At 47.4% G+C, this 16,895-nt stretch overlaps 1 protein-coding gene across 2 annotated transcripts in view; it reads left to right on the top strand.

Moving 5' to 3' along the window:
- The window catches only part of LOC119394634 (acyl-CoA Delta-9 desaturase), a 111,691-nt gene extending 95,282 nt beyond the window's left edge, over window positions 1–16,409 (top strand). For both annotated transcript variants that reach the window (XM_037661953.2, XM_037661960.2), the window contains 4 exons: window positions 3,865–4,060; window positions 4,755–4,885; window positions 12,304–12,509; window positions 14,233–16,409. In XM_037661953.2, coding sequence (XP_037517881.1) covers window positions 3,865–4,060; window positions 4,755–4,885; window positions 12,304–12,509; window positions 14,233–14,686 — 987 coding nt within the window. In that variant the 3' untranslated portion in view covers window positions 14,687–16,409. The remainder of the gene's footprint in view (window positions 1–3,864; window positions 4,061–4,754; window positions 4,886–12,303; window positions 12,510–14,232) is intronic.
- The last annotated feature ends 486 nt before the right edge of the window (window positions 16,410–16,895 follow it).

Genomic DNA, 16,895 nt, shown 5'->3' with positions numbered 1-16,895 from the left:
GCGCTGACTAACTTAGCTCACAGCTCGGGCAAGGTCAATTCTTCGTCTTCTTAGTGAGGCGCCCGCGCGCATCGCCCAGGAGTAAATTACGACGTGCGTGCAGCACCATCATCGCAATTGCCAGAGCCCCGTGCAGTGAGAGCTGGGAGCTTTATTCTCTGCACTGAAAGTAGTTTTATAATGTTAAAGCGAAGTTATGAAGCCGCTTATTCCGCTCTAGGACGTGTGAAGGGAATTGAGAAAGTAAAAGAAGCCCAACTTTAGCTAAGTGCAAGGTTTTTAACATTTCTTGCTCTTTTTTTTTCCCTTAGCAGTTTAAACGTCTGTCTGCAGTGCGGTTATCAGACACGAAAAGGCAGCCTTGCTTATTTTATACGGAGCTTCACGGCTGCTTAACAGACCACAGTATAAAGTCGGCCTTTCGATGTATGCCGCGCAATATAGCCAATATACCACCAGAAAAAAAAAAAAAAGCCATTCGGTTCACTCATGAACGCCCTTCTTTTCCGGTTACTTAATGTTACGCCTAACATTTCCCGATCAATTTAACGCTTTACACATTCTCAAGCTTCTTCGTTAGCCTTCAACTTTCTGCACCATATCTTAGTATACTAGGCACCGGAAGAAATCAATCATTGTGCACTATTTCTTACAAAGATAGCGGTAAACTACCGGTCATGATTTCATGGTGCCTGCCGCGCCAACCAATTTTTATTAGTCTAAAAGTTTCCTCCACATGATCAGGGTCTCCCATGACTAAGTGACCTGGATAATCGTCCTACTGCACGTGATTGGAAGGCTGAACATCTAAGGATGTGGATGGGTAGGGGCGCTCTCTCCCGCCACAGCCCTCTTTGAATTCTCTCCTTTCCAGTTGCAGTAGCCAGTGCTGTCCTTTCTTCTCTACCAAAGCCGCCAACCATCTGCCGGGTACGTCGGATGACTTATGCCTGTACAGTGGTTGCGAACGACGTGAATTCCTCGTCACGAATATGTTGTCAACCTACGCAGTCGGGGCTCACCTGTCGCTCTTTTCAAGCCAGATGATACTGCAGAATAGAAAAAAAAAAGATGCCCTACCAGTAATTATGACTGACTGTCGATCACTGCGGCAAAGTTACACTGTTTCATTCCAAAGGGCTGGAGAATGCAGTGATAAAAAGTCAAGGTTGCAATTCTGATGCCTTATCCACTTTCTAATGAGTAAGATAGAAAAGGATGATAGATTAGGTATGCAGCTAGAAAGAAAACGGAAAATATTCGTTACTACAGCAAATATCTATAGTTGTACCGCGGTTACTCAAGTTCTGTCTTCTCATTAACAATATTGAATCGCCAGGCTTACGGTACATATAATTTTCTGGAATGATTACGAGTGCAAAAGCTATTCATTCGCTATATCCTTCTGATAACGCAAGACGTCGGACATCGCGTCATACATGCACGGTAATGCCGTCAGTAATGTGGTTGTCTGTGTACGTACTCGATGAATTTAAGCGAAATGAAGCTGTACAAGGTGTTGTACTTACTCGACGCTTCGTAAGCCTGGTCACAAGCATCTGATGTGCTTGAAACAGCTAGTTTCAATCTGGCATCTAGCCGCTTGGCAACCCAGGCGCACAAAAATAAAAAAAAGAAGTTGCCGCGTACACAACACGATCATAACTCGACGCGATCGATAGCTTGTCTAATACAACTATTTTTGGGCACGTTATACAATCCCTGGTGGTCAAAGTTAATGCAATGTCCGGGCATAGCAGTATTCCCTCGTGAAAAACATAATTTAATATGAAATTTCAAATTAAATTTAATTAACACCTTTGGCATTCACACTTTTCCACTAACGTCCTTGCTGGTGTCAGACATTCTTCTTTGTTGTTCCGTGATTCGTTACACGAACCTTTGAACGTGCTCCGAGACGGAAGAAGGAGGGGCAAGTGGGAATTGACCGGCGTGCGTGACATACTGAGTACGCCGACTAGGTATGCCGTCCTCGGGGAACCGTTGCCAAACGCTGCTGGCTCGACCTTGCTCTGCGCGCTGCCTCCGCGAAAATGACCGTTCAAACAGGCCCGTGGTGTCGTGCTGCTACTCAGCTATGGTTGGGGCGACAAAAGCATCGGGGATGGGCTCCCGAGAAAATAGGAGGGGGGCGGTGGGGAGGAAGCGCGCTCGTGCATGGCGTTCTCTCGCAGGTGCTGCAACGCACATTTACAGTGAAAACTATGCTCCTGTTGATAGAAACCGATTCCCAAGCTTGGTCGGCCAACCTGACGTTCTGCAACTTAGTTCGACAACGCCTGTTCTGCAAGGCTAACTAAATGAAACGAAGGAACACGTTAAATATATTAAAAAGTTTATGAGAAGCGCTTTTGACGATAACCCCAGTAGAGCAGAATTACTGCCCACATCGTAATATTTCAGTTATTGCCAAAACTGAGGGATAAAAGGAGGCGGGTATTCGTCAAATGAGGCCTGGCCGTATTCAACAATGCATTGTCGAAAGTAAGACGCGTAGTTTTTATGGCATCCTGCCTTACCAGTTGCCGACTGGCTGCTTGAACCGCCATCTATGCCACACAAAGCGAACACGCTTCTGGCTAAAGTGAAAGAATCCGCTCCCTGTAGCCAGAAAAGAGTCCGCGAGATGCGTATGGGACTTGCAACAAAGAGGCAAAGGGTTGACAGGTGGCCACGGTGACCCTTATAGTACCGCATGGTTAAGCGCTCACGTGCGCATGCCGCCGGGCCCCCGAGAAGAAGAGTGGCTTACAATGCTTCCGACAAGCGTTCCATTGGGGGTGACCCCTCCTCTAACGGCAGGTGGGGAATCAACAGGTTTCACCAAACAAACTCGCTAACACGTTTCGAGCCTACAGCGCGCGCAGGATGGGTTGCCGCTCCAAACGTTGACCTCTCTCAACCGCGTCGCAGTAGTTGCTCGCTCGCTTTCTGCTGTCACTCTACTGGAGTTTGGAAACGGAAAGGGCAAAACCCAAGTCGTCAGCGATTCTCACTGTTTCTTGGGATAGGGTGGCGGTGGTGGCCTCACCTCTAGCTGAGCAACGGCGACGTTCAGTTGCTTTTCGAGCGGTGTCGCATAGAGGACCAGAAACATGGGGATCATAGAAGGCCGCTTGTTCCTGACGCTGCTTCAACTGGACAACAAATGCGGCGGACTTTGTGCTCGAGTGAGATTCATTGTTTTGTTGAGATTTCTGTTCCAGTGTACCGCCCTTGCGCTGGAAAAAGAAAAGCGCACGCCTCACGATAGCAGGCCGGTCGTGTGTTACACCCTATACTTTATTAACTCGAGGATGAAAAGCTAGGCTTTGATACAAGGCGAGAGTAGTAATGATAACCTAACGAACGGACATGTGGTGACGGAAATACTTTGCACTTACAAGGGGTCTACTAGCACCAGCTTCTTTTTTTCCTGACGTCTTCTTGGTCGACAGTGTATGCACGCAGGGTACTGTTGTCTCGGTGCCTCTGTGATTGATCGAATATGTTTCGCACAATAGCGGTAATACGCACTCTTGTGTGACGCGTATTACGATTGTTGTGTAAGCCGTGGCCAGATCAAATGCGTGCCCGCCATGTTCATGTGCGCCACTGGCGAGGTGTTCATAGTGCATGATTTTCTACCCTATTTCGCGTTCACTTGCGCCCCTGACGTAATAAAGAATGGACACATGGGTTTGGTATTTTGTCGGGAGTGTATATCGAACACGTGTTACATTCGCGAATTGTTGGCAGGGAGTTCTAGGGAAGGAGTTCGCATACATCACCGCCGAAACAACTGGCGATGCCGTCATGCCATTGCTGCAAGTACTTAAGTGTAACATCACTCTTGCGGTGCAGATCATCACGTCCCACAGCACAACTGTGCAAGAGCAGCAGGCAGTGCAAAAGGAGGCCGAAAAACCCGTACAGCCATCTTTCAAGACTGAGGTGGTCTGGCGGAATGTGGCCGTGTTCGCCCTGCTGCACTCCATGGCCCTCTACGGCTTCTATCTGACCTTCACGAGCAAGGTCAAGTGGCAGACAGCCATTTTCGGTACGTGCCTCTGCTGCTTTGACCCATTCGGGACTCGGGTGCTGAAATTTTTGTGTCTGTACGATCTGTGCGAAGTGTTGAACACGTGCAAATGGGCCAAAACGCAGGCGATATCAGCTCGCCTTCGTTTCGCCTCAAGTGCAAACTTCGCGGAGAAAGCTATACCAATTATATATATAACACAATACACTGTTCGGAAGGAGAATTTTATATGCTCTTGCATTTAGTCTTTTAACTACGAGACCTACTGAATTTATGCGTTCTATGTTGTGTATCAATTACTATTTTTTACAAAGAAAAACGCAAGTTAACATTCTACATTTAAAAGTGGTAGGTGCATTGCAAAATAAGAGTGTTTTTTAAATTTGTGTTACCGAGCAGGCCCTTCACAACAGACACTGCATTCGATAAGAGCGTTTATTGTCCGTTGTTGTTGTCAATCTACTTTGTATTTCGAGCTATACCTGTATATATACCTTTGTACCAGGGTAGACATATGGGCTTGCTGCCCTTTTGAAGTGACTCCAGCGTTAAAACATATGGGCAGTGTAATTAAACGTACATTTCCCTTAGTTGCCTATTACAGAAAGAAACGCACTCGTTTCGTTTGTTTTCCTTCCCTGCCTGACTCTGAATCCAGAGCTTCCTGATAGCATTATTACACGTCACACTCACGAACTGCAACTTCTCGCAGCTTTCGTGTGGGGAACCTGCGCCGGCCTGGGTGTCACGGCGGGAGCCCATAGGCTCTGGTCTCACCGTTCTTACAAGGCGCGTTTCCCGCTGCGGGTGGTGCTTATGATCTTCAACTGCATGGCTTGCCAGGTGAGTCAGATACGTCAGTGCAGTTGGTGCGCCACGCATATATCACACACGCCACCCACACGCAGTGCAACGCAAGCCAGGCCGTTTCCGGCGGCGTTTCTGTTCCTCCTCATGCGCATTGCGTCAGACACTTACGATCATGCTTCCCATTACGACATCGGAAAACATCTCATTTGAAATGAACGCTGCGACAGCGGTAAGGCGCTGTGCTCGTGACCCGACGGCCACGGTTTCAGGAGCGCAGCGCCTGCCCTCACCGTTCGATGTGTAGGTCGGCATTGTCCAATGCAATGTCGGTGGTTGTCCACGACTGCCGGCACTGCTTGCAGTCTGCTTTTTCAACAGCTCACCTTAGCTGAAGCCTGTCTGCACAGCGTGAAAAAGTAAACATCAACGCTTTTTAGAAGATATACAAAATTTCCTTTCGTGCAAGTGGATCGCTTTTAAACTGTGTCACTTCTAAAGCACGCGAGCTGTTTCTAAAGACTTTGTACATATTATGGAGATGGTTTTGACTACAGTATGCCGAAGTAATGCTTCTCTGCCTTCTGCCGTTTCTTTGTTCCTCCCCTTCCAACGATATTCGATGGTCGCCGGTGTTCAACACAAGTAAATATACGGGCTGCGCGCATCCTAGTGTTCATGACAGTTATACGCACTGACGACATTATCATGACTACTTCTAGCGATAGTTGTGCTAATAACCGTCACAATGTAATACCCTGAAAAGGGCCTTTAAGGGTAAATAAATGACATGACATGACATGACAAGGTGCATCCTAGCTGTCGCATCACGAGATAAAAGAAAGCACGCTGGGGGCCCTCCCGTGGGCGAGCCTTAGCGGAGACATCGCGCGACCCAGTTACGTGGGTGACGCGACGCACGTTGAGTTTGTAACGCTGACGCAAGCGCCATTGAGGTCGACAGAACGAGTGCTTAGACGCCCACTACGCCGCGTGCCGTGAGTATTTGCGCGGGGAATCCATGGTGAACCCCGGTGAGCAAGAGTCACGACGCGTAGACGGGGACCACCCGAATTGCTTACGTCGCTGCCGCTTACTCGAAGGAGTCCCCGGCTGGGTGTATCGAATTAAGTGGACCGTGCCGGTCAACCCGAAGCGTCGGGAGTCTTCATTAGGGGACGCGCTGCCGTCGTAAATAGCCACCCGCTGAGTCCTAATCGAGTGGTGCTGCTTAGCCGAACTCGCTTGAGAAGGAGAGGCCGGGGAGATATACGTTTCGCCCGCGATGAGCAGTCCGCTGCTGCCTTCTAGTCTCGCTTCTATATGGCACAAAAGTTCAGCCGACAAAGGCGAGCTCAATTTAGTTGCACTAGGTACTCGCCGGATATATTTAAGGACGCCGCCTGGCCGAGGTTGTTATCTGAATCCAGCACGATTAGGCCACGCCCTGCATCTGCACTTGTCAGAGACTGCCACATCCTACGGCTCGCTGTTTTAAAGAAATGGCTGTCTCCTTTTGAAACGCTCCGAGAAAGAAAATTAAAGCACCGTATTTCCTCCCGAGTATCGACACGCTTAACATACGCGCTGCAAGAACTCGTGCGCTCTGATGCATTACCGGCGTTTTTGTTTAAATGCCGCAACCCGACATCATTTGCCGCGCTCGCAGCCTGACACAATCAAAGTCCGATTCTACCCCTGCCCATATTTTTATGCAGCATGTCCGACACAGATAAGACGTAACTGGACCGTTCAAACGACAGCATTAAAGCTTATGACTTCCAGTTTGGCCAAGAACGGCGGAAATAAAAACTGCTCTTTCGAAATGCAATGTCTTCCTTACCCATGCTACATGCAACCCTTTAATAGCGTTGGCCGCGTGCGTGCAGGCGCCGTCAAGAAATACAGTTGCACTTCTACGCTTAACATTGCGCTCGGAGGAGGCCTTAATCACCGAATGAAATGACCGACTGCATTCCCGTGAGGAGGGCTATTTTCTTAGCTTCCCCAGCCATAAAGACGCGGGATATTTTCTACGCTTTTTCGCGGGAAGGGACAACTGCGATAACTATCCGCCTAAATATATGATGATCGTTATCAGCGGTACTCATGCTCCCCGGTGCCGCTCTTCGTAATCGGGTCCGTGAAGCCGGGAGCACGCCTCTTTCATTTTTTTTTTTATACGTAGCATATCATGTTTGAGAGGGTCGACTAAATCGGCAAAGAGCAGCGCCGAAACTGCTATTTAGCCCCGGGAAATGAACGCAATAACGTTAAATAAGAAAGCGGTGCTGTAGTGGGGTTCTGTGTCAACTTGTAGCCACAGGCGACGACCGCACCCCCAGTACTGCGTCTATACGTTGGGGCGCGATCTCCCCGTTGCGAACGTCGACGGCAAGGTGGCCGTGCTCTTCCCTCGCCCAAGAAGAGCCAAGCCCGCTGCGCGGAATGTAGGTCACCAGTGTGGCTGCTCTCACCCACCCCTCACCATTCCGCCGCACCACTCGCCCCAAGCGAGTGAATGACCCGAGTCGGCACTGACCTTGCGCCAGCGAGACTCTCCCTCTCTCTCACACAGTTTTTTTTTTTCTTCTCGCTCTTCGAGCAGTGTTACTGATTGCGCAACTCCGCCGCCAAGGCATCGGGCGGCATTTGGGCGCAGAAATGTCGCGCCACTGCAATTGTCCAGTGGGTGGCTGCAGGAAACTCTGGCTATAAGTGCCTGGACAGGGTGCGAGTGCGGGCGGTTCTGCATACACGGGCAAGATGCTTAGTAGGACAGATTTGCCTACGCTTCGACACAAACTATTTCGTTACTTTGCAGTTTAATCATTCATGGTACTCTTTCGTTATCTGATTTTGTGCATCTCGTAAAGCGTGGCTTGAAATATTGCACAGACAGACAGGCCATGGGTGCATATAAAACACCCGGACAACGGAAAGCAAGGGGAGGTAAAAAAAGGCTGTCATCATCGCTTTAATTGCAGCGCACGTTGTCGGATCAGGAAGGCACGTCCCAATGCGATGATCGCCTTACCGTGCTCGAAATAGCAATTGAGAAGGCAACTTCATTAGATAGGGTGGGACGATTTTCTGATATTATATTGCACACTAAGGGGGCGTCAAACGTTATTAGGCGTAGTAGCTACAAATGCGTTTCATTCGATTATATGTTCAGCCATTAGAAACCCGACGACACGGCGCTTGCGTGTACCGCGTCTAGTTTAATGACCACCTTACAGCGTACACACGGATATCAAAATATTGATGTCATTATTTGGCGTGCGTACCGCATAACTTTCGTTGACTCTGTTCGCTACAAGATCGTTTGCTGGTCACATGAGTTGCGTTCGTACTGTGCCCCCACACACGTAAAGGTCCTCACGACACTGCCCGCTTTCCTTAGCATGGGTAAATGCAGCCTCGAATGGGAGTTTGTCCGCCAAAACAGCCCTGGCGGTGACGATTCCCTGAACGACCGAGAACAATGTCCCGCTGACGCTATCGTCGTTATTGCAATTATTATATACAAATAGAAGATACTGTAAGTGGGGAGTGTCTACGACGAAGGGGGCGCGTCGAGATTGAGCAGCTGGGCCCGCGAGGCCGGTTTTTTCGTAGGTGGGTGTGCGCGTGGGTGTTGTTCAATGGACGGTGTTAATGACGAAACGATAACGGAAAAAAATATGTACTACGTCAACATTCGGCCAGTGTCGGTGAACATTTGGGCAATTGAAATTACCTCTTCAGTGACAGCCACATAATGAAAACCATCTGAGCAGGCGCTAAAAACCCGACACGAGGTTGTAAGAGTGCATCGGAGGACTAGAGATGTCAGAAAAAAGAAAGAAAGCTTGACGCAGCAGCAGTTGCGGCCACGATACAACGCAACGAACGTGATGTCTGCGCATGCTGTCGAATGTAAACCTTGTCTCACGCACATGAAATAGCAGTACAGTATGGACAACGGCACTGTTGCTGCCGTAAGCACGTTCTGGTGTGCCCAGTCACACGTTATTATGCTGCAGCTAACTAAAGTTTGTAGGCACGATGTCAGACTGTCGCACTTGTCTAACACACGGACAAGATCACAATTGTTATTGCGCGTGGTGGCGCATCATAGATAAGCCGACTTGCATTGATGAAAAAGCTCGATTCCAATATACGTATTTCCTGGGTATCTTTACCTTGCACGCCTTGTACAATGCGAGCCTGATGGTTGCAAAGATGCCACAAAGAGAATAAATGTTGTTTTGTAGATCAGGTTACGTACACCCGGTACTACAGCCTTGGACTTCAGTTAGTAGCCTAGCCCTGTTCACGCGAACAAAAGATGCAGGAACAGCTCATTTTGCATGGGCGGGAACAAAGTTTATTTTACATAGGCGCAAAGGGCACATAGGTGTCTGCCTTTCGCTTAACAGTCGGTATTCTAAATAAATTGCTAATTTGGCTGCCGATCGCTTTATGAAAAAAAAAAAGTTAGATTATGCAGAAGAACAGAAAAACGGGCAAGTTGGATACTAGACATTGTTTAGCAGTATACAAATAATGAATACGACAGGATGACGACTAAACCAGTACCACGTCCTCTCTTCTTTCTGTCGTTTTCGTTACCTTGTGGGCCGCTAAAAAATGGATATATTAAGCAGCTTGTTTTATCTTATGTCTTAAATGATGCAGTATTCGTGCCCTGATCGGTCTCGTCCACAGTCGATTCGATGCCTACATCAGCCTATAGTTTTGTTTTTCGTTAAAGCGCACACGACCCCTCGTTTCACGACGCAATCGCTTGAGAATCACGGACTGTTACAAGGCTCGATGTTTGCACCCTGTCATTTAATGACCCTTTTCTTTCTTTCTCTCTTTCTTTCTTTCTTCTTATTGTTTTTTTCCTTCTTTCGTTCGTTTCTTCTTTTTTGTCTCATTACCTTGCCTTGTGCAGGGCAGCCGCTGCAGTTTTAAGTCTTTCACAATAACATCACTTATCACGAGCAGATGAGTTAGCGAAGAAAGCTGAAGATTCTTGGCCTCACAGCACCTCTCGCAGGAACGTGCATCTGGGCACGTACTTTCGGCAGCAACTTGCCGAGGAATGGTCAAAGAGTTCTGGGACTTCTTGAGGTTGATATGCCGCACGCTGTGAGAAACAATCACAGGAGGGTGCTGTACATTTCCTTCGTCTCGTTTCTTAAGAGATCGCTTCTTTTTATTGCAACTTTTTCCTCGTAAGAGTCAGCCGCGCTATCGCCTCAGGGTTCACGTTACCGAGCGCGCGTGGCCGTCGTCCTTCGCAGTGTTCTCACGGCCCCGTGTTCTTCCCTGACCTTGGGAAGCCAAAGCCGGGAGTGGTGCGGCACTACTCCATTATACTGATCCCAGCATTCACGGCGGCTGAACGCAGGAGCAAAAAAAAAAATAATGTCATGCCTTTCGTTTTCTTCTCGCCTGTACACAGTACGCACACGCCAAGACAAGGCGTAAGTAAGTGGTTAAAAATAAATAAGTGGTCAGACATCATCACTGCAGAAATCTAACACACTACGACAAATGTTCTAATTTCAAGCCCTTAACAAATAAACAAGGGAAAAAAAGGACACTCAGAAACCATGTGCGAGGCATGTCTCTCGTACTCATATTGCTTGTTTGTCGTTTGTCCTTCATGCAGCTTTATTACATGGGTTGTGGGCTAATGTATACCATCACCGTGCTTGCAGCTCGGATTATATATATATATATATATATATATATATATATATATATATATATATATATATATATATATATATATATATATATATATATATAAGAGGGAGCGATCGATTACGTCATCGAAAGGGTTTCTCGGTCGCGCAACAAACGCACGCAAGATCAGAACACGAGAGCACTCCAACATGCTCCGTTTTTTTTTTTTTTGTGTGTGTGTGTGTGTGTATACTCGGTAGTATTCCTCCATTGCGCTCCTTTTCTTTGAGGCTCTCACGGGTGGCGCAGGGCAGGTGCCGAAAGCCGGACCTTCTCTGCAGCTCCGTGCAACGTGTTTGCTACCGACAAGAAGAGACGAGAATGTGTCGGGTTTTTCTACGCGTGCTTAGTCTTGTTTTCATTGAAGTTTCCGCGAAGCGCTCTTACGACTTCAGTCGAGCGCAAAGAACATAAGACATCAAGAAGAGAGTGAGAGACGCACCATTCAGCTATGAAAAAAAATCACGTGTTCCGGAGGACTAATGGAACCTTAAGCTTCTGTGTAGGAGTCTGTCACGTTGCGAGAGTCTGATCGCGACTTGCTGTAAAGAAGTTCCTCGAGCGTTAAGGGAAAACAAAATTGTGGAGTGGTGACGCAGAGAGGTTAAGACAGCCTGCATTGCGCGTAACCACGAGAAAAAAAATAACGCGACTTTTCCGACGCGTTTAGTAAGACTAGATGATATACCCTTCCATGAAGCTTAAAGAAGCTAAAATTCGCTCCTTCTGTTCTAGCTCGTGAAACTCGTTTTCCGACAAACAGGATATTTTTCTTTTTGTCCAAAGGAAAGCACACACACTAAAAGTGTTAATACTTTTTCGGACATTTTAAGGGTGTATGGATGTCCCATGGCTAACAGCCTCAGGTTTAAGGCGTAAGACCGAATCGTAGGTAAGAAGAAATGCGATTTTCTTGTTGAACGAATAATCATTTCAAGAAAAGTCGATTATGTCTGCCAGTAGGCTACGAGAAAGTGTGATAAATAAATTTTCGTTCTCGTGTACAGATATTTCTTTGTACGCCAGGTGGACAGAATCGCTGCAAGCTCCGCAACGAAGCGATTTCCTGCCGTACATGTAGTCAAGCTCGCTGTCGAGTCTAATAAGAGTTTCATAAAGATGCTACCCATGGGACAACAGAGCGCCCTTATGGGTATAAATATGTTTACAGTGCCAGTCTTTCCTGAAGGGATTGGTGTTTAGTACCTCAATTCTCGGCAGTGCAAAAGTGGAGCTGCTCACCGAAAACCAAACAGACCTTACGTCGCTGACGAAGCTGACAGAGCTGGTAGAATTATGCGAATTGTTCGGAAGTCACAGCTGGTTGTACTATTAGTTAGCTTCCATTCATGTAGTATGGAAATGCCATGCTCGATCGACACCGCCTACTCCTTTTGTGGCAGCTGCTATGGCTTGCCCTTTAAATGCAGTAGGTATCACACTCGCACAAAAAATAGAAATTTACATGTTGTTGTTGTTGGGATTGTGTACTAAAATTACTAAGCACACATTGTCAGAGGGCATTGCCTGGCGGTGTGTACTTCGAACTCTCTGACAATGTGACATTGTGTCAGAGGGCTCATAGCATAACCCCTTATTTTTTTCCACAGCCTGCGCTTACAGGTGTTTAAGTTACTGCGAGCTCCCGAACATGTGACCACCGAGCCAAACACGCTCGTTCACATTCTGCGTTCTTGTTTCGCTTTCAGAACGACCTGTACGAGTGGACGCGTGACCACCGGGTGCACCACAAGTTCTCGGAGAGCGATGCCGACCCACACAACGTGAACCGGGGTTTCTTCTTCGCGCACGTGGGCTGGCTCATGTGCAAGAAGCACCCGGACGTGATGCGCAAGGGCAAGGCCGTGGACTGTTCGGACCTGCTCAAGGACCCCGTCATCAGGTTCCAAAAGGCGTACGTATATGCAGTCGTGGCTTCTCCACAAACGAGTGACATTGCTATTAACCTCGAATAACAGCGTTGACATGTCGCAAGCGGTGTAAACAAAAACAGGAAATAGTCTAGAGAGAAAACGGGCGCATTACGCGCTCGTATGACACGGCTCCGCGACGCGTAATAGCGCAGTGCGACATTAAAGCTCAGTGCACAAAGTAATCGTAAAAACAGGCCACAGGCGAGAGGTCCAATGCGTTGGGTTGTCAGTGTTGCATAGTTGAAAGTGTATTTCGGGCGCTGTTTAGGTGCTCATGTAACTTGTTTCCATCGTTCGTGATTCGCATACTAGATGAAAAGTCCCAGAAGTCACTGGTTATCCCGTTACTTGGTACGATATACTATATGGATGTACGCCTTTCATGGCGCTTTGATAAAGCCCATGCACACATTTGCTACGTTTACTTGAAGACAGCTTGTGTAGACTTCATTCCTGATAAGCTGGAGCGCAAGGACTTGAGTGTTATATCCCTGCATCCGCCTATGCATATTCAAAGATACTTGAACATTTCGATTCGCGTATGAATGATATACCCCTTTGAAGGACTTTGCAGCGTAGAATCTAGACCGGGAAAATTGATATATAGTATCGTCACCAAACCTAGCAGCATTTGCTTGTCTTCCACGTAACAGAATTGGACATCCAGGCAGCAGCAAATAAGATATAATAAGCGCATTTTGTGGTAATTCTTTCAAACTTGCACTTGCCGCGATCTTGCGAGATGTGTGCTTGCTGGAACAGTTCTGACCTCCGAGTGATCTTCGGCGGCAGTCCACACTCGCGCGGTCCGCTGTATCAGTGCTGGTTTGTTGGATGCCGGCATGTTCCTCATTACAGTACTGCTCTACTACGAACATTGATGGGTATTAAAATCCCGTACAAAGGTCTAACGGAACCACGGGCTTGTTAGATATACCTTGAAAATCATATTTTCTCGATTCGTTCCTATGAAAACGCATCACGTGTACTTACTTGCACAGTGTACTACACATAGCTCACCACCCATGCAAGCTTGCATATCACAATCACTTGCGGACTTAGAGAACAATAAGGACGTCGCAGTAGTAGGCGCGTTTCATTATATATGGGCAAATGTGGCAGTTTATCACATTTAAAGGGGCAGGGAAATTCATAAGAAACACAAGCTTTCCACCTGTGAGCAGTAATTAGCGCGATTTGTTATACCGTAGATGTTCTCTGACAATGCACGCAAATATACGGGAGCTTCCTTATATGAATGCCGCCATTTCGTAACCTCTGTCTGGAGAGACCATGGTTAGCGGGATAACTGCAGTCAGGTTTAACGTCTAACCGGATGTAACTTCGGCTGGCGGCGACTGAGGGTACATTGTAACTGAGGTGAACGCTGCTTGAAGCAACATCACTGCCACGTTATATTCAAGCTTTGCTTCACATCTAGCTGTATTTTTTTAGCCATGAGACCGTGATCTAAGCAGGTCCTTGTAGTACTCGTGACCTTAATGTTTATAGGTCATGTCGTGCTTAGCGGCTCCGCAAGTTTGCAGTTCGTTGCCTGAAAATTGTTGGGTGGCTCAATATGCATCCGTTTAGGGAATATGGATGAAATAAAACTTCAGAACGTCGACGTTACCATGACTACCTTATGAGTCTGTTATCGTACAGTTTCATTTATTAATCGCTGCATCTCTCTCCTTCCTACAGCTACTACGTTCCGCTGACTACCTTCTTCTGCTTCTACCTGTCGACCGTGCTGCCGCACCACCTGTTCGGCGAGACTTACTGGGTGGGCTTCTTCGTTGCCACCATGCTGCGCTACGTGATCTCGCTAAACTTCACCTGGCTGGTGAACAGCGCGGCCCACCTCTGGGGCAACCGACCCTACGACAAGAACATTTCGCCAGCCGAGAACCGCTTCGTCTCGTGGGCCGCCATTGGCGAAGGCTTCCACAACTACCACCACACGTTCCCCTGGGACTACTCGACCAGCGAGCTGGGATGGAAGCTCAACTTCACCACGTTCTTCATCGACACCATGGCCAAGCTCGGGCTCGCCTACGACCTCAAGACGGTGCCCAAGGATGTGGTCGAGAAGAGGAAAGCCCGGACGGGCGATCACAGCTACGACTACATGAATGGGCACAAGCACCACCACTGACAACGAGCAGATGCGTGCTTGGTCGGCCGGCCGAGCCCGCGTGAAGACGTTTGCGCGGTCGCCGCGTTGATACGCGGGTTGCCATGATATACTGTTCTCGCATTGCGGTTGCTGCCTTTTTGTTTCTTTTTTTTTCCCCGCCTGGTACTGCAACCCTGTTCGTCGACACAGAGCATCATTGGCAGCGACAAGACCTATGCCTACTGGAGTGCCTACACTCACTCGTGAAGAAGAACGTGCTGCACCGCTTATGATAATTTTTTTTTTTGCATTTATTTCCGTCGTTTTTATTTCTTAGAGTATAGCGATGAACAGTGATGGCTAGCCGCATGCTGTCTTCTATGCATGAATCAGATGTGCTGTGATGAAGTGGTCGGTGTCTATTAAATCGGCCTGAACTGGAGTCAGAGTGGCACTTGTAGTATCATGTCCACAAGACGGTAGCATTGAAAGGTTTCTGGGAGGAGCGAGCTATTTATACAAAAGAAAGGACGGGCGGACGCAATTTCTGAAAGTCAAAGGGGGGAAAACAAGATCGAAACCAGTGACGCTTCTGCCTTCTGAACTGATAACAAGTGAGAACAGCATTAAGAGAAAGGGTTGCGTAGGTATCCCTTCTGTGATGGAACGGTTATCTTGCAGGATCGAAAATATCCAACATTGATACCTTTAGAACGCTTCGAGCACCGTGCAATACGTTTGGGAAGCACTACACCGTGATATCTCAGCATAGAAGACAGCGCGCTCAGTCAAATTATTTTTTACTGGTCTGTGCATTTGTGTGCGTGCTTTTAACGTCGAATAGTGCTTGTGCCGATCACGAAGGGTATGCAACTGTCCATTCTTGCTCAAAACTTCACTGACAAGTGAAGGGGCGTTATCGGTGTCTTCACTCTCACCCTTCTTAAGGTAAAACGACACGCACACGCACACACACATACATACATGCACACACACGCACAGATATCTTTAGATATATACATATATATATATATATATATATATATGTAACCGAACGCCACACACCGTATTACGCCCTTGTTTACGAATGCTACACGCATTCGCGATGCAGCGCTTCGTACATTCGAGGTACATATTCCTTTAGATATAAACTCCACGAGCTACGCTTTTTCGTTTTGTCTTTTGGCGCATTACTCCGCTCATTCCTGTCGCCGAGCTGACCACATAACGTGTAACGTGACGTATGTCTGCTTTTCCTCTAGTAATGTAGGAAGGCAAACAAGGAAATCGAACGGGTAAATAATGCGTCGGCAACTGTTAAACCCCTCCCAAATTTTAAGGCAAGTGTCCTCTGGCTGCAGAATTAGAACGATGGCGCTTAGACTAGCGCTTCTAACATGCATTCCGCGCTCTCTCATTATTCCTGTTTTTTACGCTTTGTTGTTTGCAATGTTAGCAGCTCTCGTTATGTTCTCCTTTATTCTTCCGCTCGCCCAGCCTGGCGCTTGTTATTTTCAGCGTCTCTCTCTTATTGTTTAGCAATGTTCTCTGGAAACGTGCGCAGCACTATCGCGTGTTGTAAATACAGTTGATGCGTGATTTACTGAACCAAGATCATATGTTTGTACATACAGAAAGTGTGTAAGAGCGGAGAAATAGTTTGAATTTTTGACTGTGCCTTGACGGGCTTGAATGTGCAAAGCTTGACAGGGCGCTGAGCTGCTCACGTAAAGCCGAAGTCTGAATAAAGAGATAACATTCAGTCGTTTGTCATTTCTTTGGCCTCGCAGATGCGACGAACCTCGAACAACCGTACCTGGAAGTTGATCGAGGTTTGTCGTTTTATACGGCTGTACAACATTTACGGACGCATTCACACGTGTTTAGTACAGTGTACGAGTTCTTGGCGTAGATTAGATTGGGGCATGGAGACCTGCGAAGAGAAAGATGCACTTAACTAGCGGACATTCAATGGGGATTAAAGCAAGAATACCCTTAACGCTTTACGCTGACACCGAGTTGGTTCGTACTTGGTTAAAACGCAACGCAACCCACACGAGGAAACGAGACGTGGGAAGCGCTTGAGGTATGTTTCCGTGTCTCTTTTCCGCGTCCTAGTCGCGACGTGTTAAAAAAAAAAACAAAAAGAGAAGGTAAGGTAAGATACGGAAATGCTATCGCAAATGTTCGGACCTTTACGATTTGATTCATTTTTTTACCTTTACACCAGTAGCCAAAAGCTGGTGCA

Source organism: Rhipicephalus sanguineus, chromosome 1 (genome assembly GCF_013339695.2).
Source record: "Rhipicephalus sanguineus isolate Rsan-2018 chromosome 1, BIME_Rsan_1.4, whole genome shotgun sequence".
Lineage (NCBI taxonomy): Eukaryota > Metazoa > Arthropoda > Arachnida > Ixodida > Ixodidae > Rhipicephalus > Rhipicephalus sanguineus.
The sequence above is the reverse complement of the archived record's forward strand: the minus strand, read 5'-3'. Positions and strand labels throughout refer to the sequence as shown.